At 44.7% G+C, this 26,705-nt stretch overlaps 1 protein-coding gene across 7 annotated transcripts; it reads left to right on the top strand.

Moving 5' to 3' along the window:
- The first annotated feature begins 1,608 nt into the window (after nucleotides 1-1,608).
- On the top strand, nucleotides 1,609-26,705 carry LOC308663582 (E3 ubiquitin-protein ligase TRIM39-like). Of its 7 annotated transcripts, none has more exons than XM_081320129.1 (10): nucleotides 1,609-2,265; nucleotides 2,677-2,813; nucleotides 6,272-6,527; nucleotides 7,317-7,411; nucleotides 8,988-9,409; nucleotides 13,008-13,103; nucleotides 14,457-14,687; nucleotides 16,239-16,261; nucleotides 17,857-17,972; nucleotides 25,291-26,363. In XM_081320129.1, exons 4-10 carry the CDS (start codon nucleotides 7,369-7,371, stop codon nucleotides 25,836-25,838), a joined length of 1,479 nt encoding a protein of 492 aa, XP_081176255.1. In that variant the 5' UTR covers nucleotides 1,609-2,265; nucleotides 2,677-2,813; nucleotides 6,272-6,527; nucleotides 7,317-7,368; the 3' UTR covers nucleotides 25,839-26,363. The 7 variants fall into 7 exon arrangements, 6 of the variants coding, with proteins under 6 accessions (XP_081176255.1, XP_081176259.1, XP_081176256.1 ...); XR_014025445.1 differs by lacking the exon at nucleotides 7,317-7,411 and adding an exon at nucleotides 26,399-26,705 and having other exon boundaries at nucleotides 1,623-2,265; nucleotides 25,291-26,271; XM_081320130.1 differs by lacking the exon at nucleotides 7,317-7,411 and having other exon boundaries at nucleotides 1,622-2,265; nucleotides 6,281-6,527.

The following is a 26,705-nucleotide window of genomic DNA, read 5'->3' as shown; positions in this document are numbered from 1 at the left end:
AGAAATAAAAGAAATAAAATATCGACAAAAGGGGCCAAAAGCCAGAGGCCCACCTGATGAGCTTCAGCAAAGTTGAGCTTTGTGCTGCCATCTGCTGAAGCTTTGTTGTGAAGCCTTTAAAGCAGAGCCTGTGGAGGTTGGCCAATATGCTCGATCCGCAAAGAAGTCAGTGGGAATTCCTTCCGAGTTTCTCCCACTCTTGAAAAATCGTCATTGCTTTTTCCAACAGGACACGTAGCGTGGTCTTTAATCGTCTTTTTGGTACGTTAGTTTTTGCTAGAGATCTTGGCTGTTCGACGGAACAGAAAGGCGGGAGCGGAATCGAATAAAGAAAGCAAAGCGGGTTGGTCCAATTAGGTTGGATGTTTCTCAGAGCTCTTAAGACTACACGGGGACCCCCCAACAACCCTCAGTCTTTCAAAACACGTGCCGCCCCCCCCCAACGGCAAATGTACCCCCAGTCACGGGGCATCCCTGCCTTTGTCTCCCCTCGCGAAGCGCCGAAGGCTTCCTCCCCGGTTAAATTCTTGTTCCTTTGCGGGCAACGCAGCGGCGGTTGCAGTTTTCCACCCGCGCTTTGACCCGTTTGGATGCAAAGAGCGAGTCAGATGAGAAGTTTCTCGTCTCTGTTTAACCCTTGTGCATAAGCTCGGCACGCGTGCAAAAAATCGCTCATCGTTTCTTACAGCCAGTATGACGCTTTATCCAACTACTGCTGAGGACATTCATTAAATGAGCTCCGGTTTCTATTTTCCACCACTAAATATATTACAGCTTGCGTGTTTGGAAGTCTTGGCATCCGTGCCACTTTCATATAAAAGCATCAAAATTTGCATCGCCCAAGGGCTGACTGTCGTTCAGAAAGACGTCTCAATAAAGGAGGATATTTGTAGCTCAGGATTGAAATGTGGGGGGGGGGGTCCTTGGTGCTCTTTTGCGTGCACTCGTGTCAGACGGAACGTATGTCTCCACACCTCCCTTAGCAGCGGCCGATCGCTTCCTCATCTGCTGGTGCGGTGACTCTTATCCTAAAAAAGGAGGGCTGTCCAAATTTGGCAACTTTAAGACTTGTGAACTGAACGGAGATTTACACGTTTTTGCACGGGTTTCCCTTTCACAGTTGCACTGAATAAACACTGCTGGCTTAAGTATTATTATTATTATTATTATTATTATTATTATTATTATTATTATTATTATCATCATCATCATCATCATCATCATCATCATCATCATCATTATTATTATTATTATTATTATTATCATTATTATTTTTATACCGCCCTTCTCCCGAAGGACTCAGGGTGGTGTACAGGGCAATAAATATATAAAAAAGCGGAATACAAAAGTTAAAAAACGATTAAATATTCAGCCCAGTTTAAAACAGAATTAAAACATATTAAAACCCCTACCCTAACCCATGCTAAAGTCCGCGAAATAATCTGAACGTCACGACCCAGCACTTTCTAAACTAAATCAACGTTTTTCATCCTTGGGAACTTTTAAGAGGTGCAGACTTTCAAGTTCGGGAAAGTTGAAAAACACTGTCCGCAATTCGGAACGCGCGACTTCTTCCGCCTAGCTGGCTGAGGAATTCTGGGAGTTGAAGTCTTCGTTGCAGGTTCTCTCACTCACTCCGCCCTACCCCCAGAAGGGAAGCGGGGAGGCGGGAAGAATCATCCGAGCGATCCCAGAAGTTCGCGTTCTTTTTATAACTCTACCCGTTCCGAGTCTACGGCCAGCCGGAAGAACCCTTGAACTGAAGCACCCAAGGAGAAAGGCCTCGCACGACGGTTGATCCTCGACGTCAAAAAAAAAATAAAAATAAAAAAAATGCCCGAGAGTCCTCCTCACCATCGAGTCGGAAAGCAAAACCGGCCTCGCGGGATCCGAGGGTCTCCGCGGGGCTAGAAGGGCCGCTTCCGGTGACGCCAGAGCGGAGAGAGTTCTGCGTCGGGAGGAAGATGAAGGCGGCGGCTGGGCGAGGGGTAGGCCGTGCAGGGAGCCTGATTGCCGCCCGCGGGGACCGAGGCTTTGGTGGGGAGGGAGGCAGGTGAGAAAGCCGCCCGTCGAGGGGCAGCCCTGGGCTGCTGGCCGGGCCTGATCGCAGCTGCCTGGCCAGAGGCGTCCAGAGTCCCGCCGTCCAGGCTGCTGCAGCCCCCATGGCAGTCCCGCCTCTTGCCCGCCTCGTGGGACCCTCCGAGGGCAGCGCGGCGGCGGGTGCCGGTTCCCCTCTGACTCGCCCGCGCGTCATTGGCACGGAAGGTAGGATTTACTAATCAAGGGAGAATCTGTTGTATGTAGCTCTGGATTTGACACGAGGGCTCCTTGGCGCTCTCCCGAGCTTGCTTGCTTTTCTTTTCTTTTCTTTTTTCCCCCAACTCAAATGTATTTTATTTGTTCGTTTCTTGCATTTGAAGTATTCTTCGATGACATCTTTGGCCTGAGATTCTTTGCCATCGTCTTTATATTACAGGGGTCTTCAAACTTGGCCCTTTTATGACTTGTGGACTTCAACTCCCAGAATTCCTCAGCCAGGCATGCCTGGCTGAGGAATTCTGGGAGTCGAAGTCCACAAGTCATAAAAGGGCCAAGTTTGAAGACCCCTGCTTTATAACAACCACACAACTTCAGCCCACAGCTTTACGAGGTTTTCCTTCTCTGTCGATCTTGCAGAGAACCTACCCGCTCACCAAGCTTCTTGTTATCATCAACCTTTATCAGATTGATCTGAGGTTCGGCACAAAGAGCTTCAACCAGAATTGACATCCGTAGGTTCATCAGAATTGGGATGCAGACGTTTCGTTACCCAAGTAGGTAGCATCTTCGGAGCTAGCAAGGAGCGCGGTTTGCTGTCGGTTTGATCTTCTGGTGGCTTGCCTGACGAGATGCGTGTTTGACATGAACGCTAGTTGCATTCTTACCCAAAGCCTTTTTTTTGAACATCCCAACTAGGGATGGGGACTTAATTGCCAAACCCTTTGCAGAGCAGCCATTGGAGAACGCTGGACTTAGCATAGGAGAGTGCGTAATTTTAAGAAGCCATTTTCCAGTTTAGGGTAAGGTTAAGAAGTGCCCTAGTCCAGTCTGGGAGGCTTTCTAGTGTGGAAAAGCTGGAGAGAATCCCAGCTGGAAGGGACTGGTAGAAGCTGGAAAGAGTCTGTTTCTTCAGCTCTTCCTGGAAAGATCCATTCTCCAATCTACACCAGATAATTCTCTAGGAGTCCTTTGGTGTTCTCCCAGCTTGATTGTTTTCCTATAGACTTTTCATTACCCAAACTAGGTAACATCATCAGTTACCTAGTTACAATTAGTGCAGGTTCGAGTCCCACCAGGCTCAAGGTTGACTCAGCCTTCCGAGGTAGGTAAAATGAGGACCCAGATTGTTGGGGGCAATTAAGCTGACTTTGTAATAATGCTGCTTGGGGTGTGTGTGTGAAAGCCCTAATAAGCAGGCATATACATAGAATGAAGGCTACTGCTAAGCTTGTAAGCCGCCCTGAGTCTTCGGAGAAGGGCGGTATATAAATGGAATTAAAATTAAAAAATTAAAAAAAATAAAATTAATAAGGAGTCGGGTTTGGTCTCAGTTTATATTCTAATAGGCTTGGTCTGTCAGTGTTGGTGGCATTGGCCTTAGCGATTCTGTGGTTGGGCTGTTGGCTTCCTTGGCAGTTTCTTGATTGGGGTATTGTTTACTTGATTGTTGGTCTGATGTTAATCTTGGAGTTAATCTATATTAATCTGACTGCTGATTGCTGGTGGGGAGGTGTTTTGGTTTTTTTGTTGCTTTTTTTGCTTGATTGTCTCTTTTGCACAGCATGTAGATGTTGTTTATGTGTGTATTGATGGCTGATTTGGCAGGCTGCCAAGTTTCTAGAAATTCTAGCATTTTTGGACTTGGCTTGGTCTAGGATGGTCACATTTTCCCAATTAAACTATGGTTAAATCTGTTTATATGTTGTGAAATTAAAGAATTTTCATCATGTCTTCTGACTTGGTGTTCATGGATGCCTTACATTCTGGCACAGTGGTTAGAATGTGGAACTGCAGGCTACTTCTGCTGACTCCTGGCTGCCAGCAGTTTGACAGTTCAAGTCTCACCGGCTCAAGGTTGACTCAGCCTTCCGTCCTTCTGAGGCCGGTAAAATGGGACCCAGATTGTTGGGGGAGGCAATATGCTGACTCTGTAAACCGCTTAGAGTGGGCTGTAAAGCACTATGAAGTGGTATATAAGCCTAAGTGCTATTGCTAGTTGACTCCTGTTTTTATTTCTGGCGTTGTTGGGTCTCTCTCATCTGCTGACGTGGTTGTCCTGGGTCTCAAAAAGGATGAAGCTTCTTTCTCAAGCTTGCTAGAGCAGGAGGGTGTCAAACTGCCGGCTCACGGGCTGGATGTGTTATGCCGAAACTGCGTCCACCCCTGCTCCAGCAATGGGGAAAAAGTCATGATATGTCGTGACATGTCACGTGACGTGGCAAATTTGACACCCCTGTGCTAGACCATTAAACATGCTGGATCGAGCCTGCTTCCCCATGCCTTCACCACAGACAGGCACCCACTCCCCGAGGTCCCTTTCTAGGTGCTACCATGGCAACGCCGCTGAAGTGAAAGTAGTCCTTGACTTACAACCACAATTGAGCCCAAAATTTCTGTCGCTAAGCGAAACCGTTGTTAAGTTGAACGTTGCCCCATTTTACAACACTTCTTGCCACAGCTGTTAAGTGACTCATTGCAGTTATTAAGTTAGCAACAGGGTTGTTAAGTGAATCTGGCTTCCCATTTGACTTTGCTCGTCAGAAGGTTGCAGAAGGTGATCACACAACCCTGGGACACTGCAACCGTCATAAACATGAGCCAGTTCAGTTGCCAAGCCTCTAAATTTTGATCACGTGACCATGGAGATCCTGCAGTGGTTGTAAGTCACTTTTTTCAGTGGCATTGTAACTTTGGTCACTAAATGAACTGTTGTAAGTCGAGGACTACCTATAATCTCCACTGTTGAGGAAGAGCATAATTTCTTCTCGTTCTAGTAAAGAGGGTCTCGGGGAGGAGTAACAGCTGTATGAAGAATCAGCCTGCTGTATGTTTTTCAGTGGATTGCTATAAATTTGTATCTCAATAGACCGAAGGTGACAAGCTTTGTTGTCTTCACCCAAGCACAACATTCTGAAGGAAAGGGAGCAAAGAAAATTTTAAAACAGGCAAACTTTTTGGGAAGTCAAATTTGGAGAGCAAATGGAATATGTTTGGCATATCGTCAATTGTTTAGATGCCATCAAGTAGCGACCACATCTATCAGGGTCTTCAAACGTGGCCCTTTTATGACTTGTGGACTTCAACTCCCAGAATTCCTGAGCCAGGCACGCTGGCTGAGGAATTCTGGGAGTTGAAGTCCACAAGTCATAAAAGGGTCAAGTTTGAAGACCCTTGACAAAGATAGATTTTTTCCCCCACTCTGATCTATCCTTATCCTGTTCTTTCAGGTCTCCCAATGGTGTGCTGATTGCTCCTAAAACTCAATCCATTCAACTTGTTGCTGCTTGTCCTCTTCTCTTTCCTTCTGTTTTTCCCAGCTTTCGAGCTTTTTTCCAAATTGCTGGGTTTTCATGTATTGTGTTGGAAAAGGGATAATTTGAGCCTGGTCATTTAGGTTTTTTTTATTATATTTTTATTATATTTGTGCCTCTGAGTGAGAACTCTGGGTTGGTTCGTTCAATGATCCATCGGTTTGTTTTCTTGGCTGCTCAAGAAAACAGCTGCTGACAAGCAGAGTCAATGAGGGAAGTCAAATTCACTTAACAGCAACCTGATTCACTTAACAACTGCAGTGCTTCATTTAAAAACTGTGGCAAAAAAAATCATAAAATGGGGCAAAACTCTCATAACAATTGCCTCACTTAGCAATGATAATTTTGGGGCTCAATTGTTGTAAAATGAGCACTATCTGTAATGGTGTTCTTGAAATGTAAGATAAGATAAGATAACCTTTATTGTCATTTTTTTTTTACTGTGGGCACAGTGGCACACATCAAAAATAAAAGTTACTTGCCCGCTCTCCAAGTGAAACACATACATGACACACACCTAAACATACTATATACAACATATGTATAGACCCACACCCCTACATATACATAACAAATATATATTAAATACTGTCCAGCTTGAATATATAACGGAAGGTTGGTACAAAACATATTGTGCTTTGAACTATAGAAGCTGCTTTATGAATATGAGGTACTGTATTTTAATTTTGTTTTCCTTTTAGCATGACAAGATAACCAGATGATGCAGGAAATACCTTATTTCAGAAGATAAATTGGTGTAGAAGAAAGAAGAAAGAAAGAAAGAAAGAAAGAAAGAAAGAAAGAAAGAAAGAAAGAAAGAAAGAAAGAAAGAAAGAAAGAAAGAAAGAAAGAAAGAAGCTGCTTTCACTCATTGGATAAATCTCAACTATCCTCACTTCTGCCCAAAGAAGAAGATGCCTGTGATAATCGATCAGCTACAGATGAATCAAACAAGGGGTAGGTAGAGTATTGTAAAGCCATTAGTCACAGCTATCCAACAGTCTAATCTTGTGGAGGGGTGAATATTAGCTTGTTGTAGAAGTTTGGCTGTAGGGCAGTGGTGGCGAACCTATGGCATACGTGCCAGAGGCGGCACTCAGAGGCTTCTCTGTGGAGACGTGCACCGTCACCCCATCCCCGACTTCCCCCACGTTCACCTGACCAGCAGCCCCCCCCGGAGGAAAGTTGTTCCTGGGCGTGGCCCGCACAGAGCAGCGCAGCCAAGGACATGGCAGTGAGGACAGGAGTCCACCCTCGTGCCCCGTCGGGCACAGATGATGCTGCGAGGCACGGGCGGAGGGCGTGGCCACCATGGCATTGCTGGGCCGCTTGGGCAATCTGCTACTGCGGACCGTGGAGGCGGTGGGTGGCCCTGCGGGTGGGGCGGGCACAGGGGAGGTGTTTGGGCATGGTCTCTAAAAGGTTCGCCATCAGTGCTGTAGGTCATGGTAGACATTCTTCTGCCTCCATCCTCTTTGTTAAGGCCAGATTAACAGAGTTTGGATGCGAGCGCAGCTCTGTCTATAATTTCTGTAGTGATGGAACTGTATAATCCGGAGCTGTTCTAGAGAAACTCTTTTGGCTCAGTCATGTTTTTACAGCTGGTGTGGAAATTATGATTGCTCAGGGCAAAACTGGAGTAGACGTTGGTTCTGTACGTTGTAGGCGAATTGCTCCCTTACGTAGATTTACTACAGAAGGCTCTGGATTTTTTTCCCTTCTTCTTCTTTGAATGTTCTTTCTTAGAAATGCTGTAGATATTTGCATATCCCGTTCAAGGGAAGGTGTCCAGATTGACATGATGTTCATCTTTTTAGCAGCTGGATCCGAATCCCTTCCAGGTCCGTAGTAATGTGATCGTGCACTGCTTTGACAAATAGCTGTATAAAAGTCATTGAGGAGATAAAATAGAAAATGTGGATTAGTTTTGGTCACTTGAACTTTTCCCATTTTGGGGAGTGCCCTGAATTGGCCCATTTAGAATTCTGAATATCCTCTTGCTCCCGATGCCTTTAGAAGGTTTATTAGCCGTCACGCCATCCATTTCTTGGCTTCTTAGCTCTTGGCTGTCTAGATCAGGGGTAGGCAACCTCGGCTCTTTTATGACTCATGGACTTCAACTCCCAGAATTCCTGAGCCAGCGTAGCTGGCTCAGGAATTCTGGGAGTTGAAGTCCATGAGTCATAAAAGAGCCGAGGTTGCCTAACCCTGGTCTAGATCCTTCACAGTCCTGCTGTGCTTCTTAGCAGGATATCCTCCTCGGCTATCCTCTTTGCTGGTGTTGACTTTTTGTTTGTTTGTTTGTTTTGAAGTGAAGCCTCTTAGAATTTCAGCATTTTGGACAGGTAGCCCTTGACTTAAGAGCCATTCAGTGACCGTTCAGTTACAACAGCACTGGGGGAAAAAAAGTGACTTTTTCACGCTTTTTCAACCATGGCCGGATTCCCTACAGTCACATGATCAAAATTTGGCCACTTGGCAGCAAGTGTCCCGGGGCCGGGTGACCTTTGCGACCTTCTGATAATCGAAGTCAAACAGGGGAGCCAGGTTCACTTAACAATCAACTTACCAACTTAACCGTTGTAGTGGTTCCCTTTAGCAGCTGTGGCAAGAAAGGTCGTAAAATGGGGCAAAAGTCGCTTAGCAACAGATAATTTGGGGCTCAGTTGTGGTTGTAAGTTGGGGAGCACCTAACTTCCCAAGTTCAGAGAAGGACTACCGTATTTTCCGGCGTATAAGACGACTGGGCGTATAAGACGACCCCCCAACCTTTGAGATGATTTTCAAGATTTTTCGTCTTATACGCTGGAAAATCAGCGAGCCCGGGAAGGCACGCCCTCCCCTCTCACTGTGGAGGAAGCAGGGCAGGCTGACGTCTGGCGGGAGCCCGCAGGGCAGTCCTGCGCACGCGCGCACTCCCCGGCTGCTCCTTAGCAGCTGGGGAATGCGCGCGTGTGCAGGACTGCCCTGCCGGCTCCCACCCGACGCTCTTCCCTCTTGAGGCAGCATCGCTCCCCGTCTCCTAAGGAGTCCTCGCGGATGCTGCCTCAAGAGGGAAGAGCGTCGGGCGGGAGCCGGCAGGGCAGTCCTGCACACGCACGCACTCCCCAGCTGCTAAGGAGCAGCCGGGGAGTGCGCGCGTGCGCAGGACTGCCCTGCCGGCTCCCGCCAGCCGCAGATTTTCCGGCGTATAAGACGACCCCCCAACTTTTGAGGTGATTTTCATGGGTTAAAAAGTCGTCTTATATGCCGGAAAATACGGTAATTTCCATTTCTCATCAGAATCTTTCAGTGTCATAGATGTAAGAGCAGATGCCAGGTTTTCTAGAGAAGGGGAGGGATGTCTATAAAATGTAGTGTTAAAACTGTGAACCTGGTTGATTCTGACTGCAAGGCTCCTCCCCCTCTGTGTTACAGAAGCCATGGCCACCACAAATCCTCTGGAGAACCTCCAAGTGGAAGCCAGCTGTTCTGTCTGTCTGGAATACCTGAAAGACCCTGTGATCATCGACTGTGGCCACAACTTCTGCCGGGTGTGCATCACCCGCTGGTGGGAGGATTTGAACCGAGACTTCCCTTGCCCCGTGTGCCGTAAGACATTCCGCCACCGCTCTCTGAAGCCCAACCGGCAGCTGGGCAACATGGTAGAGATTGCCAAGCAACTCCAAGTCACCAACAAGCGGAAGATTCGAGATGAGAACTTATGTGAGAAGCATAATGAAGTGCTTCGCCTCTTCTGTAAGGAAGACCAGGAGGCCGTTTGCTTAGCGTGCGAGATCTCCCACGAACACCGTTCCCACACAGTTGTGTCCTTGGATGACGCCTCTCAGGAGTACAAGGTAGGACGATGGCAATGGCACACGATGGGTACAAAGCTTTCCCTGGCCAAACTGACTGCTGTGATAAAAGGGGAAAAAAAATAAGGTGGTTTTTTTTTGTTGTTGTTTCTGGTTGGAAACCGCTTCTGGACTTTGTGCTTAAGGTGGGGGAAAAAATTGGAACTTTGATTTTGGGGTTTTACCGATTAGATAGGTTTGTTGTTATAGAAATGGCTAGTTTACACTACTATGTAAAAGTAAAAAGCTGAGGTTTGATGCTATTATCTTATTTTACTGCACCAAAGGGAATCGGAAGTCAACTTGCCTTTTCTTTCTTTTTCCCTTGTTTTTTTTGCATTCTCCCCTTCCTCTTTCCCTCCCCTGTCTTTCCTTCTATTTGTTTTTGTATTGTATTTTATAATATAAACCAAGGGTGTCAAACTCGCAATGCCCACTTACTGTCAGATTGTTCTGGTTCTGGTCCATCTTACATGGACGTTGTTAAGGTCTAAGCTCTCATGACTCTCCTACAGGTGAAACTCGAAAAATTAGAATATCGTGCAAAAGTTCATTTATTTCAGTAATGCAACTTAAAAGGGGAAACTAATATATGAGATAGACTCATTACATGCAAAGCAAGATAGTTCAAGCCCTGATTTGTCATAATTATGATGATTATGGCGTACAGCTCATGAAAACTCCACAATCTCAGAAAATTAGAATATTACATGCAATCAATAAAACGAGGAGTGTACATAGAACAATATTGGACCTCTCTGAAAGGTATAAGCATGCATATGTACTCAGTACTTGGTTTGGGCCCCTTTTGCAGCAATTACTGCCTCAATGCGGCGTGGCATGGAAGCTATCAGCCTGTGGCACTGCTGAGGTGTTATGGAAGACCAGGATGCTTCAATAGCGGCCTTCAGCTCTTCTGCATTATTCGGTCTCATGTCTCTCATCTTTCTCTTGGCAATGCCCCATAAATTCTCTATGGGGTTCAGGTCAGGCGAGTTTGCTGGCCAATCAAGCACAGTAATCCCACGGTCATTGAACCAGGTTTTGGTGCTTTTGGCAGTGTGGTCAGGTGCCAGGTCCTGCTGGAGAATGAAGTCAGCATCCCCATAAAGCTCGTCTGCGGAAGGAAGCATGAAGTGCTCCAAAATCTCCTGGTAGATGGCTGCGTTGACCCTGGACTTAATGAAGCACAGTGGACCAACACCAGCAGATGACATGGCTCCCCAAATCAACACAGACTGTGGAAACTTCACACTGGACTTCAAGCATCTTGCAGTGTGTGCCTCTCCATTCTTCCTCCAGACTCTGGGTCCTTGGTTTCCAAATGAGATGCAAAAGTTGCTCTCATCAGAAAAGAGGACTTTGGACCACTGAGCAACAGACCAGGTCTGTTTTTCTTTAGCCCAGGTAAGACGCTTCTGACGTTTGTTGTTCAGGAGCGGCTTGACAAGAGGAATACGACATTTGAAGCCCATGTCCAGGATCCGTCTGTGTGTGGTGGCTCTTGATGCACTGACTCCAGCCTCAGTCCACTCCTTGTGAAAGTCCCCAACACTTTTGAATGGCCTTTTCCTGACAATCCTCTCCAGACTGCGGTCATCCCTGCTGCTTGTGCACCTTTTTCTTCCACACTTTTCCCTTCCACATAACTTTCTATTAATGTGCTTTGATACAGTACTTTGGGAACATCCAACTTCTTTTGCAATTACCTTTTGAGGCTTTCCCACCTTATGGAGGGTGTCAATGATGGTTTTCTGCACAACTGTCAGGTCAGCAGTCTTCCCCATGATTGTGATTCCTACTGAACCAGACTGAGAGACCATTTAAAGGCTCAGGAACCCTTTGCAGGTGTTATGGCTTAATTAGCTGCTCAGAGTGGGACACTTTGAGCCTAGAATATTGCACCTTTTTCACAATATTCTAATTTTCTGAGATTGTGGATTTGGGGTTTTCATGAGCTGTACGCCATAATCATCACAATTATGACAAATCAGGGCTTGAACTATCTTCCTTTGCATGTACTGAGTCTATCTCATATATTAGTTTCTCCTTTTAAGTTGCATTACTGAAATAAATGAAGTTTTGCACAATATTCTAATTTTTCGAGTTTCACCTGTACTTCATGTCATTCTCTTAATTCTGATATCTAATTTCAGAAGAAGGTACAACTTATTAAATAGCGCCATTTAAAGTTAAGGAAGTCATTCAAGAGTTGAAGGCGATGGGAGAAAAGGAAAAGGGAATACCAACTATAAAATATATTTTATATATCCAGACATAGTTTACCTAGAGCTGTATAATACGACTAAGGATACAAGGAAAAAGGTTAGGTCAGGAATTCCCAAACTTTTCAACTTCTTCATGAAGTTTCAGATTGTTTATCAACCCATTTTACCATGTTTCCCCCAAAATAAGACCCGATCTTTTTTTTTTTGCCTCCAAAAGAGGCATTAGGTCTTATTATTGGGGGATATCTTATTTTTTCCACTGTCTTGCTTTGCGGTGGTGGCAGCACCACCAGCCCCTCCCAGGAGGACGGGGCTTTTGGTGCCGTGGCGAGGCAGGTGTTGGGGTGTGGGAGGCCTGGCTGCGGCGGTCCTGAAGTAAGTGGGTGCGTGGGGCAGCTCCGTCCACCCACCCCACCCTTGCTTGATTTTTTACACGTGCTCCTCACCCCACCTCGTGTAGCCAGACGGTAGGATGGAGTGGGTGGGGTCTTCACTAGGTCTTATTTTGGGGGGTAGGACTTATATTAGGTGCATACATAAAAAAACCAACGGTCTTATTTTCAGGATAGGTCTTATTTTTGGGAAAACATGGTATTATATGGAAATAATTTAATAAATGCAACTTTACTATTACTACTGATAATAACAATTTTGGATAACCCTTATTGACTCTTGGGGTCAGGATAGACGATTTTGGGCAACCTGGCTTGGATCAATCAATCAATTTATTTGTTAAAATCCCCGTGCGTATTTAGCTTTTTGTTTCCCTAAATGACCGTTTCCTTCCTTCCTATTCTCCATCTCTTCTTGGAGAAGAGATGGCGTTAGTGGTAGGAGTCAGACTGAAAAGACACGCTGACTTCTCTTGGGATGGAAGGCACAAAAACAAATGGAGTTGCCCCCACTTTTAAATCCTTAATGGAGGGAGAAACTTTTTTAGTTTGATTCTATAATGCCATCATGGAATCAGGAAACGTTTGAATTCCTAGGTTTTGCAGTTGTCTGCCCTCTGCCTAGATTGGCAGGTATAATTTTGTTGGATAAAAGCTTTGGCACCTGAACTTTTGGGAAGGTTTTCTTCTTTTTCACTTCTGTTGCTTATAATTGATTTGTGACATTTATACATTCATCAATACAGCTTTTGCTCCTAACAAGAACTACGAATTACATTAACTTCATGAAATCTTCACGTATGTAAGCTGTATGCAGTTGAACATCATAGGATGAGGAGCATCTACAGAACTGATGGTTTATTTTCTCCTCACTGCGTTTCCCAAAGCAATCTTGTCACGTCGGCTCTTACCCTCATTATTTTAGCTACCTTTGCAAGCTCTTAACTCAGATATGGTCCTTTTTTTAAAAAAAAAATTCAGGAAAAGATGCAGAAATGTTTGGAGCCGTTGGAAAAGAAATTGCAAGAGATTGCCCACTGCAAATCCCGAGAAGAAAAGAAGGCCGGGGAACTCAAGGCAGGTGTTGAGTCTTCTGTATACTGTCGAATGGCAGAATATTCTTAATTTAATTCTTCACTATAGCCAAAAGAAGAACTGTTTTAAAATGGATGTTAAACTTCAGCCTTTTGTGCCTCTGTCCCCACTTTAGTTAATTTACACATTTTTCTTACAGCTGAGGGCACCTATTTACCACGCCAGGAGACATTACCAAATCCTTAAATGATACCCAGGTCAGATAAGAAAGGCCTCTCCTGGTTTCAGAAACGTTTAAAACAGGGTCTCCAACCTTGGCAACTTTAAGACTTGTGGGCTTCAACTCCCAGAATTTCTCAGCCAGCCAAGCTGGGAGTTGAAGTCCACAAGTCTTAAAGTTGCCAAGGTTGGGGACCTCTGGTTTAAAAGGTATAATATTTCCAAATAGTAACAATACATGTAGTCCTTGATTTGCAACCATTCGTTTAGCGACCACTCAAAGTTGCAATGACACCGGGGGAGAAAAACGCCTCGTAATTACAACCATCGAAGCATCCTCCTGGTTACATGATCAAAATCCAGGCACTTGGCAACCAGTATATATTTATATTTCTAGGAGTCACGTGGTCACCATTTGCAACCTTCCCAGCCAGCTTCGGACAAGCAAAGTCAATGGGGGAAGTTGGTTTCTCTTTCAAGAACCATGTGATTCACTTAACAACCGCAGCGATTTGCCTAACCATGGCAACAAAGGTCATAAAACCGGGCGCAACTCTCTTAACAACTGCCTTGCTTAATGGAAATTCTATTCCCAGCTATGGTCGTAGGTTGAGGCCTACCTATAAAGAAATTTTTCCCCAATAGGATTTAGAATATAAATTCTTCACAGATATTTAGAGGCATTAAGAAAAGTAATACAATAATGCTAAAGCTTATCAAAAATGACTGGTCTGTCCAAGAAACTCAAGAAACAGGACATAGAAATATCTTTCCAATATTAATAATAATAATAAAGTTGGAAGAGATCCTGGAGGTCATCTAGTCCAACCCCTTGCTCAGGCAGGAAACCCTATACCAGGGGTAGGCAACCTTAGTTCTTTTATGACTCCTGGACTTCAACTCCCAGAATTCCTGAGCCAGCATGGCTGGCTCAGGAATTCTGGGAGTTGAAGTCCACAAGTCATAAAAGAGCTAAGGTTTCCTACCCCTGCCCTATACCATTTCAGACAACTGGCTCTCCAGTCTCTTCTTAAAAACATCCAGTGTTGGAGCATTCACCACTTCTGGAGGCAGGTTGTTCCACTGGTTAATTGTCCTAACTGTCAGGAAGTTTCTCCTTAGTTCTAGGTTGCTTCTCTCTTTGGTTATCTAACCTTTTCTTCTACGTATCTGCAGCGGAAGGTTGAGGACCGTCGTCAGCTCGTCATTAGTGAGTTCGAGGAGCTACATCTCTTCCTAGCAGAGGAGCAGGAAATATTAATGCAACGCCTAGAAAATGAGGAGAAGGAAATTTTGCAGAAGTTGAAGGAAAATGTGACGGAGTTGTCAGAGCAGCGGATTGCCCTCAACAGCCTTATCACCGAAATCGAGGAGAAGTGTTTGCAGTCGGGCATGGACATGCTCAAGGTACGAGCTCCCCGCAAGAATTTAATTGCTTCTGTCTGTGAATCAGAGAACGGGAGTGCGTTCTGGGAGGAAACTGGGCGTTTCTGGTACAATTCAAGATTGTTTTGGCATATAACAAAAAGTGAGTTTAGAATCGGAGGGGAAAACCTGGGAGATTTTAAGAAATTTCCATAGGAAAATGCTTTCTGAGAATATATACTCAAACTTTGCAAGAACTCCAGATAGCACATGTCATTTTCTGCCTGCCCTAGCTGCTTCTAGCTAGTCTTGAGTTATGACTGGACATTTAATGACTGTCTGAAGATACAGTGGCCTTGCAAAAGGTACTTTACAGCTTATAAAACCCTTCCAGCTGTTGTAAAATATTGCACCAGGCTCCCTCCATAGTCACATTGCCACATTTTTTGGTGCTTAGCCAGTGACCATCACAAACAGTTGCAATATCCTGCAGTCATGTGGCTGAGATTTGTGGAAGTTTTTTATTTTGCTGATTTTTGACAAAAAAAATCCCCTTTGGGAGAACAGATTCACTTAATGACTGTGTGATTTGCCATAAAAATGCTAAAAAAAATTGGATCCAGTCAAGTGGATTCGTTAACTTATGACTGAAACAATTTATAACTGAAATTCCAACCCCAATTTTAGTAATAAGTTGAGGACTACCAGCATTTCATAGTGGATTTATAAAGATAGTTAAGTTGAATGGTGTAAAGAATAAATTCAGGATTTTTTGGTGGGGGGAGAATCGGGGTTTCCTTAGTCTTAGTCCAGCGTTCTTGGAAGCCTTTAATTGGAATGCTGGACCCCTTCCATCTCTGTAATTCTAAACTTACATCATTGTTTATTCCCTCCCTTGGGAGGCTCAAAAACTACAAGCTGCTGTTTGTTAAAAGATGTGTATGACTGTCCATCTTAAATGTTGGGATAGGGCAGGGGTAGGCAACCTTGGCTCTTTTATGACTTGTGGACTTCAACTCCCAGAATTCCTGAGCCAGCACAGCTCAGCTTGGAAACCTCTCCCTTTCCCCTCAGCATGGCTGGCTCAGGAATTCTGGGAGTTGAAGTCCACAAGTCATAAAATGGCCGAGGTTCCCCACCCCTGGTATAGTGACACATTAGATAGCTAAAAAAAATATGTTTGAAATAAAAGCTGCAATGTTATCTGGGTAATTTAATTGTTCTGAGTGCTACTGCTGCAGCTTCAGAATTGCAATTTTCTTTCATTGGAAGTGATTTTTCAAACGCCAGGTTTAGGTTACTTGTCAAGGTTGTGTAAACCTATCTTGTTTCTTCTGTACGACCCATATTTATTTAATGGTTAATGAGTCTGGAGCCCATTTTCTGTGGCTTTGTGAAGGCAGTTTGTATAGTTCTTGCAGCTTCTAGTTTAAACGTGTTGGTTTAATTCTGCAAACGTACTGTGAGAGGATTGAATAAGTTGATGAGATCCTCACGCCACCTGCCAATCCGTCTGGTGCACAATTTCCTATGCAAATGGGATTTTTTAAAATTTCAGATGCAATCTTAATATTATTTCTTGTCTTTATGCAGGACGTGAAGAGCACCATTGAGAGGTAAGGAACAAATTCCTTTTCAAGGAATTACAGTAGTTCAGCTGCTGCTGCTTCTTAATAGAGGCTGGCAAGATTGTTATTAACTGTTATCCTCCAAGTAGTAATACAACCAACTTAAAAATGTTGAATATGTGGAGGAATGTGTATGTGTTCCCATACTGACACCATGTTTTCATTTAATTTTCTGAAACTGGAATTAAGATGGGATACTTTACACCCAGATTCACAGTCTTTAGCGAAGTTTACTATATTACTTGGGCTTTGAGTTGCATTCTGGGGCCATTTTTCAAAAAAACTTTTTAAAAAAAAATACCAGGAAAAAAGTCCATTTGACTTGACTTAATGTGAACGTTAAAGGGACGCAGTGGCTCAGTGGGTTAGGATGCTGAGCTTGTCGATCAGAAGGTCGGCAGTTTGGCGGGTCGAATCTCGAGTGCCGCGTAGCAGAGTGAGGACCTGTTACTCGTCCCAGCTTCTGCCAACCTAGCAGTTCGAAAGCACATAAAAATGCAAGTAGAAAAATAGGGACCACTACGGTGGGAAGGTAACAGCGTTCCGTGCGCCTCTGGCGTCTAGTCATGCCGGCCACATGACCACGGAGACGTCCTCAGACAAGCGCTGGCTCTTCGGCTTTGAAATGGAGATGACCACCGGCCCCTAGAGTCGGAAACGACTAGCACGCATGTGCGGGGGAACCTTTACCTTTACCTAATGTGAACGTTATTTGCAATAAGTTAATAAAATAATAGTTGGTGACATTGTACCATCTTTTTCGACCTTACCAGTAAGCCCATAACATCCAGCTCATAAATAAAATAAAGTAAAAATAAATAATATTTTAAAATAATATAAATAAGAAAACAAAAACCTCCAAGGGCAGACTTGATTGACCGCTAGGTCTTTTTCTGCCGTCAGTTTTCTACGTTTCTGTGTCTTTGGCCACCTTAGGATAATAACTCTGAAATCCAATTGAGTAAAAGGTGTAGATGTGAAACAGCTCAAGATGTGTAGCTTATCAGATCTTCCTTGATCCAAATTGATTACAAATAGCCCTCAACGACCACAGTTGAGCAAGATAGTTATTAAGTGAGATGCTCCCCATTTTATGACCCTTCTTGCCACGTTTGTTAAGTGAGTCATCACTTCAGTTGTTAAGTCAGTAACACAGTTGTTAAAGTCAGTCTGGCTTCCTCATTGACTTTGCTTGTCAGAGGGTCACAGAAGGTGATCACATGACCCCCAGGGCACCGCAGCTGTCATAAATACATGCCAGTTGCCAAACGTTCAAATTTTGATCACCTGGCCATGGGGATGTTGCAGTGGTTGTGTGAAAAATGGTCATAAATCACTTTTTTTCAGTGCTGTTGTAACTTTGTGCTGTCGCTAAACAAACTGCTGTAAATTGAGGACTACCTCTACTGGTAGCAAAAGTTGTTCCAGTAGGGTAGTATGTTTATCAGTTTTGACTAGGAGGCCCGGTTCAGTCTTAGTTAGGCAGAGATAGGCTGTTGTTAAAAAAAATAAAAAAATGGGGGCCATTCTGCGAGTTGAGATTGACTGGCTTTGACCCAGTTGTTCTGTTCTTGTCCATGCAGATGTGAAGAGGCACAAGCCCACGAGTCAAGTCAGGTCTCCACTGAGCTGGAAAAAAATTTCTACAATTTCCCAAGACAGTACTTTGTCCTGCGCAAAATTATTAAGAGGCTCACAGGTGAGTTAACGATGCTGCATCCAGCATTTTTCCATGTGGCTGGAAAGAGCTTTAAGGAAGGAAGACTCGCCTTTTGAACTGGTGATCAGGTCTGGAATCTGGCAGGTCTTGCAAAATGGCTCTGGGTAGTTCTTGACGTCAACCGTGGTTGAGCCTGGAATTTCCGTGATAAGTTGAGGTCATTAAGCAGGTCACAACATAGTCTCACTTTATGACTGCATCCTGACTTTCCCAGGCATGGTGCTTAAGTGGAGTGCAGAGTGCCTCGGGTGGGCGAGGCCCGTAATTTTTGAACGGTCACTGAACGAATGGCTGTTAAGCGAGGACTATCTATACTTGCCCGTTCACTAAATAATCGTTGTGGGCATTTAAAACCATTACAAAGTGCTTATTTACTAGAAAGCTGCCTGCTGCCTCCGGTTGCTCCTGTGGGGTACACTTCCTGTTCCCAGTGTTGTTGTTTTTTCCTGGAGAATGTGGAAGATTTCCAGGCAAAACCATCAGTTTTCTATAGCAAGGCTTTTCAACCAGTGGTACGGGTACCACCTGTGGTACATTGGCACCTGGTAGGTGGTACGCGACCACCCTAGAAAAGTGGTAGCGGGGGAGGGGAATGAGCTGAACCGGTGGCAGCACCGCACAAGCCTGAGCAAGAGATGGCTGGAGCTGCAGGGCTGTCAGGGCTCAGTGGAAGCGCCAGGATCAGCGCTTCTTCGGGGCTATCAGGGCTCAGCGGAAGCCCCAGAATCAGCGCCAGGCTCCAAGCGCCAGGCTCCAGCTGTAAGTTGATGACTACCTGTACTTCATCACTTTTTTCCTTTTTTTTTGGTCATCAGGTTTTTGACACCTTGCTAGGCGACTGGTGGTACTCAGATGTTGCCATAACCTAAAAGTGGTACAATGGGTGAAAAGGTTGAAAAGCCCTGTTCTATAGGAAGCCTGTGGAGTCCAGAGGTGCTGTTGCTTTGCACCGCGCAATGTCAGCTTTGTATTTTCTGATAGGGATTTTGATTTTAAATGTGCTAGATGTTGAAATAGGCTGATTACGGCTTCTGGGATTAGAAGCCTTGCTCATAGGGTGAGGTGGTTCATTCAGATGCCAGGGACACTCTGTATTCAGGATGAATTTGGCAGACTGGGTTTGAGTACGCATGGTTTTGTCCCTGTGTGCACAGACACATCCCCGGAAAAGATCCCTAGATTGGCACGGAGAGGTAAGATAGCGTTAGAAAAGAGATTATACAAGCGCTTGGTAGATTTCGCCTGTTCTTAAATGTGGACAAATGTAACGTGAGGCTTGACAAAGGAAGAAAGCTGGACAAGATGTTGTCATTTCCTAAGCAGAGGAGAGTTATATTTCCGTTTATCTGAAAAGCAGATAAGAACATGAAAGATGCATTGGTGACAAGCCAAGTGATATCTCGGGTCTGTAAGTGTGTCCTTGCTGTATCCCTTTGGGTTATGCTTTGGGGCAAAACGCGTTAATCGGAAAAGTTGTCAACTGGATCTTCCAATACCTCTTAATGATCCGTCCTACAATGCAACAACTAATGTAGATCAGCCTTTCACAATCTTGTTATTTTGCAGATGTATCCCTATCGCAACACATCTAGAAGGTACCAAATTTGGAAGGCGAATTGAAATAGCCATGTTATCCAGTTTAAACTTTTTGTAAATAAAGTACATTTCCTCAGAAAACACTCAGAATCCAGCTGCCACACACGCCTTACATCGTAACAGATTTCTTATACTTTTCACTGCTTATTTGTCTTGCCAAATTTTAACCATTGATTTCACTAGATAACAAAAATTTTAGTGTTGTCTTACAGATTTTTGGTTGCTAATCACAAAAATTCCTGCCTGAGCAGTGGGTTGGACTAAAAGACCTCCAAGGTCATTCTGTTCTGTTCTGTTCTTTCTATTCATAACCTGTAATTTAATGTATCACTCACTGTTGTATACAGGGCTTTTTTTTGTCATAGAACGCTCAGAACGGAGTTCCGGCACCTTTTTTGGATGGAACCTTGTAGAGTAGGCAAGGCGGGTTGTATGACATGTGTGAGTTCCGGCACCTTTTTCTTTTACAAAAAATGCACTGGTTGTATAGAATTCTTCTGTTTTTACACAAAGGCATTGTACAACCTTCAGCACCTGCTGCACGTGTGAAAGAAACACACGAATACAACTGAAATATCTGTAGAGACTAAAAGTGGTGGCTCTGCTGCTTGGAATGCAGCTCGGCTATACCAAGAACGGTTGTTACATACGCAAATGGGACAGCTGTGCAAAGGAGTCTCATTATGTTAAAAAGAAATGGCCACGCTGAAAGAATTTGGTTCCAGGACAGAAAAACGTGGCAGACGAAGCTGTCAGTTGACCTGATGGTTATTTTTGCCTCCACTCCACATAAAACTCGGACTGATGAAAAATGTTATGAAAACGAACAAGGAAGGTGATGGTTTTCATTATTTGAGAAACATGTCCCCAAGAATAACTGATGCCAAGATTAAGAGAGGTACTTTTGTTGGTCCACATATCAAATATGTCGTCAGTAACAAGCTTTTTGAAGCTGTGTTAGTGGGGCCAGGGAAAACGACCTCGAAAACATTCAAGGAAGTTGTTAAGAATTTTCTTGGCAGCTACAAAGCACTAAACTACATTCATCTGCTTGGCAAACCTCTTATAGCATACAAGATCATGAAGTGCAACATGTCACTGAAGATTCATTTTTTGCACTCACACTTGGACTTTGTTCCCAAAAATCTAGTGATGAACACCGTGAAAGGTTTTACTAAGACATTGACACAATGAATCAAATGGCATCGGGGCAACTGGAATCCATCAATGCTAGCTGATTATTGTTGGACACCGCAACGAGATGCATCAAGTCCTTAGAACTAGACCCTCTTCATACAAATTGAATTGAGAAGAATCTGTCTTGGGAGATTTCAAAGCACTCCTTTCTGTTCTTGGTAACACGATGATCCTATAAATATTACTTTTTTCTTCATCTCAAATGATTTCTCCCAAGACCCCCAGAGAGGAGGCTTAAGATACAGGAAGATCTGGACAGACTTGAACACTGGGCGCTATCTAACAAAATGAAATTCAGTGGTGAAAAAAGTAAAGTTCTACATTTAGGCAAGAAAAACCAAATGTACAGGTATAGTATAGGGGGTACCTTGCTCAATAGTAGCAACTGTGAGAGGGATCTCGGAGTCCTAGTGGACAATCACTTCAATATGAGCCAGCAGTGTGCTGCAGCTGCCAAAAAAGCCAACACAGTGCTAGGCTGCATTCACAGAGGAATAGAATCAAGATCACGTGAAGTACTAATACCACTTTACAATGCCTTGGTAAGGCTACACTTGGAATACTGCATCCAGTTTTGGTCACCACGATGTAAAAAAGATGTTGAGACTCTAGAAAGAGTACAGAGAAGAGCAACAAAGATGATTAGGGGACTGGAGGCTAAAACATAAGGAACGGCTGTTGGAATTGGGTATGTCTAGTTTAAGGGCGAGGGGGGACATGATAGCAGTGTTCCAATATCTCAGGGACTGCCACAAAGAAGAGGGAGTCAAGCTATTCTTCAAAGCGCCTAAAGGCAGGATAAGAAGCAACGGATGGAAACTAACCAAGGAGAGAAGCAACCTAGAACTAAGGAGAAACTTCCTGATAGTCAGAACAATTAATCAGTAGAACAACCTGTCTCCAGAAGCTGTGAATGCTCCAACACTGGAAGTTTTTAAGAAGAGACTGAACAGCCATTTGTCTGAAACGGTATATGGTTTCCTGCCTGAGCAGGGGGTTGGACTAGATGACCTCCAAGGTCCCTTCCATCATCATCATCATTATTATTGTATTTAGGTTTTCACATTGAGATGTAGAAGTGATATACAGGGTGTATTATTTTACACATAGATCATGAGTGATAGATGCTGATCACTCTCAAAAAGAGTTGTTGCTCTTCCGAACACATTTTACGAAATCACAAACTTTAGCATTTGTTAGATCATTATCATTTGCCGCTTCTTAGGAATAGGAATAGGTAATCTTAATATGTAATTCAGGATTTTTTGCACACATTTAACACACACATATAATAATTATTCACGAAATGTACTCATTGGAAAATAACTGGATGATGGCAACAGTAGGATGATTAAGATACCATGATTATTGCAGACGCTTCTTCTGCCACCAGGCTTTCCAAATAAGCACGCTCTTCATCTTTAAAGGAGAATGTACTGGCACATCTGGAGAATTTGTCAAAAGATTGGAAAATGCTGTCAGCTCCTTTTAGCTGATCTCTTACGTTGATCTGCAGAATTTGGAGACCAAGTCTTTTTTTCCCCCTACCTTCAGAGAGCTGAAGTTTCTGTTGAATCTCAAGTTTTTAAGCCCTGAGTGACAACCAACCTGATTTGTCTCTACAGGATCTGGATTTCCAAGTAGTATGGGACAAAAACAACCAAATTGCATATGAAAAGTCAAGGATGACTTTTATTTTTCTAACATAACTATCGTTGAGGCACTGCAATCATGTTCACAGAACAGACAACTTTCAGATCCAATGGATTAAGAAGGAAAGAAATTTCAGTTCACTGGAAGCATTGGGAAGCTTGTACTTAATGGATTATGATCTGTATTTTTCATAGCCTTACTGTGCCATTGAAGGAAGGAAAGCAGCCCTGTTTTTTTTCTGTTATACAGACACTCTGCCTGTAAAGGATATACTTTAGGATGGCAGACATCCATGAAATTTGCAGTATGTTACCATTTTATACTTTATCATATATTTTTTTGCTGTCTCCAGCATTGCAAGTCTCTCTTTTTCCTCCATTTCCCCCATTTTCTCAGATAATACTATTCATAAATCTCTCCCTCCCTCTCCCCCGCCCCCCTCCTTCCAGGCTGGTCCTTCAGGCAGATTTTTCTTACCTCCATAAAAAAGTTTTCCAATGCATTCTTGAAATTCTGAAGCTTTGTTTTGAGAGAGCAAACAGTTCCTCAGGATAGTGTCATCTTCTGCCCTTTTTTCTCAAATATTCCACTTCTGGCCTTTAATGCCACGTAGCTGTTTCATCTCAGTTCTCAATGTTTATGAGCACTATGGATTCTCTATTAGCCCCAGAAAAGACTCCGATTTCAAGACAGTCCTCTCCTCAGCCTTTCTGAGCACTTAATTCCACACCGAGTATAAGCTTTATAAATCACTGTGTTTGTGAATCACACGTGAAGAGCTGATTTCTGACCCATAATTATTTATTTGAGTGGTTTATCTCTTAGTGTTAACAGTCCGTTCTATTCTGGGGCCAATCGTATTGGTATCATTACGTTATATTGAAATTGATGAGACAGGTGGCTTTTGTATCTGAAGATGCCTGTTGGCATAAGGACAGGTTTTTGCCTAAAATCCTAGATATGCAATAGTCCAAACATAATGCCTGCATGGTCGCTATAATTACATTTCTAAATTCACAGAGGACCACTCAGAGAACTGAAGGTACAGGTAAATAACCAGTTTTGACCTTGCTGGATCAGACCACAGTTCATTTTCTCCTAGGTAACGTGGCACTTAGCAGCAGGGTCTCAAGGGGTGAAGAAAATAATCTGCTAGTTGGTAACTGGGGTTCGCTTGGCAGAATATATTCTGTTGGTATGTTAAAAGATGCACTGCCTCCTGGTGCATTTTTTAAGCAAAATTCAAAAAGTGAGGAATCTTTTGGGGTTGGGACTGGAGTCAAAGTTTTGTGCTTGCTCGCACCCCACCCTGTCTGTGTGCTGCAGTTATCTTCCAACATTCCTAAAGTAAGACACTCAGTTGAAAGCTTTTTTTTTTTTTGTTTATTGGCCTGGGGCATGCCTCACCAAAGGAAGACCCTCTGTGTCCTCACTCTGATGTGCCTGTTGCACCAGACAGATGCTTTAAGTGCGTTTTCTGAGTCTTTTCTGCTTCTGAAGGTTGCAAGGCATCTTTCCTGCTTCCAAGGGTTGAAAGCAGCATGGCGATCGTACAGTAACAGCGCTCCATTTCACAGAGTTTTTCTGTAAAGCAAAATACCGTATATACTTGAGTATAAGCCGACTCGACTATAAGCCGAGACCCCCAATTTCACCCCCAAAAACTGGAAAAAGTTGTTGACTCGAGTATAAGCCGATCCGCCGTTCTGCAAGCCTCTGCCGCCAGCAGAGGCTCGATCCGCCATTTTGCAAGCCTGAATACACAGGAATACCCTGTGTGGCCGCGGCTCTCGGGGAAGCCCTGGCTGTCCGCTTCCTCGCTCCACGCTGCCATTCGGGGCCCGCGCGTTCCCCGGGCAAATCACGGCGCCCAGCAGGCGAGGAAACACGCCCGCTCCAGTCGCCCCCCCCTTCCCTCAGGAGACGCGAAGCAAGTGACCGCCCGGAGCTTACCGAGGACTTGCTTCGGTGCTTCCAGGATTGCGCGCACCTCTCCCAAGCCGCCGCCGTCCGGAGACCTGCCGAAGTTTGGGGAGGTTTGGGGAGGTGCGCGCGCACCTCCCCAAACCTCCCCAAACGTCGGCAGGTCTCCGGACCTCTGCGCCCTGCCTGCCTGCTTCTTTCCGCGCGGAGGAACGGAGACCTGGCGACGTTTGCGCGCGCACCTCCCCAAACCTCCTCAAACTTCGGCAGGTCTCCGGACGGTGGTGGCTTGGGAGAGGTGCGCGCGATCCCGGAAGCACCAAAGCCTCGGCCGCGCACAAGTCCTCGGTAAGTTTTTTTTGTTGACTGGAGTATAAGCCGAAGTGGAATTTTTCAGCCCAAAAACTGGGCTGAAAAATTCGGCTTATACTCAAGTATATACGGTAAGTGGCTTCCAGGTGAGGACTATGGAGAACTAGGACGACTCCACGGAGGTCCAAGCCTACTAAAAGATTGAAATGCAGATGTGTTGGTGGCGGATGCTTTTTTTTTTTTTAAACCATTTGCAGCTTTGTTTCATTATGTAAAAAAATCTGTTGAATGTTGCTATTGAGGAAGGCTGGGGAACTGATAGAAATAACAATATCTTCAAAGACTTTTAATGGCTATAATCCAAATTGGATGAGGGATCAAAACAAGTCAGATGAAGAGAGGACATACTGTAACACAGGAGTCCTCAACCTTGGCCACTTTATGACTTGTGGTCTTCAACTCCCAGAATTCCTCAGCCAGCATGGCTGGCTGAGGAATTCTGGGAGTTGAAGTCCACAAGCCATAAGGTGGCCAAAGTTGGGGACCTCTGCTGTAATAAGTCTAATCGTAAGAGAAATGGCAGAGACAAACATACATCCTTTTTTTTTCCCTGCAGGAGATTTGACCCTCGACCCGGAAACGGCTCACCCCAACTTGCTGCTCTCTGAGGACCGCAAGAGCGTCAAGTTTGTAGAGCAGCGCTTGCGAGATCTGCCCGATAGCCCAAAACGTTTTACCATCTATCCTTGTGTGCTGGCCACCGAAGGTTTTGTTTCAGGCCGTCACTACTGGGAGGTAGAGGTGGGAGAAAAGACTCACTGGGCGCTGGGGGTTTGTAAGGACTCGGTAAGCCGTAAGGGAGAAACAACCTCTGTCCCAGAGACTGGCTACTGGCGGGTACGGCTACTCAATGGAGAGAAATACGCAGCGACCACCACCCCGTTCACTCCGCTGCACATCACTATCAAGCCTAAGCGAGTAGGCGTCTTCCTGGACTACGAGGCAGGCAAGCTCTCCTTCTACAACGTGACGGACCGTTCCCACATGTATACTTTTTCCGATACTTTCACCGAGAAACTTTGGCCTTTTTTTTACCCGGGGATCCGAGCTGGGCGCAAGAATGCGGCCCCCCTAGTCCTCCGGCCACCCACGGACTGGGAATAAGGAAATGACCGTATCCCCATCTTCCTTTGCTACGCTTAGCCCGTGAATTGTGTAGAGAGAGTTTCTCCAACTCGGCTTCTGTGTGGGGAAGTGAGCAGGCATCAGTGGCCGGCCTGCCTCTAACTAAGCAACACCGTCCCCCCAACCAGAAGAAGCGAAGCATCGCAGAAGAGCCTCCACGCCTAGTGTTTAATGTTAGGCTTCTAAAGCTGTTAAGGTGACGTTACATTAGGAAAGGTTTGGAGAAGGCAAATCCTTTGTTAAGGGGCAACAAAGACCTTGTACTTTTCTGTAATCTGCAACTTGGGTTTCTGAAAGTTTGGATCGCGGTTACACCCGGGGGAAGAAAAGCTCTTAAGCTTAGTACAGCGTTCGGCAACGAGCCGCGTAGGATTGCGTCGGCGGTGGGCAAGGCTGGTCCAGTGTGGGAAAGGTAGCTGTTCTGTGCACCGTAGAGGAAGTGGTTCTCCCTCTGAAGGGGTTACAACCATGCTTAACTTTTGTTTGTATAAATGGTGGAAATGATCTGTTAACTCGACAGTCTTGTTTTTTACTGGCAGGTCAAGTGGATGCAGAATAGGAGGAAAACTATAGTGCATGGTGAGAATGCTATATTAAGGCAAGGAAGCTAAGGAAATAATTCTCTCCAAGCTGATTGTTCAGCCACCAGTAGATTGCCGAAGCTTTTTTGTTCCCTTAATAAGAAGTTGGAAAGGACCCTGGAGGTCATCTAGTCCAACCTCCTGCTCAAGCAGGAAGCCCTATACCATTTCAGACTTGCGGCTGCAACCAAATGGCAGAGGTGGCCTCTGAAAGACAGAGTGTTGAATCAGTCACGATACTGATTTAGCTACCGAAGGAATTGCC

The sequence above is a fragment of the Vipera berus genome, assembly GCF_964194415.1.
Source record: "Vipera berus genome assembly, chromosome: 2".
NCBI classification, from domain to species: domain Eukaryota; kingdom Metazoa; phylum Chordata; class Lepidosauria; order Squamata; family Viperidae; genus Vipera; species Vipera berus.
This window is presented reverse-complemented; position numbering and strand designations above follow the sequence as displayed.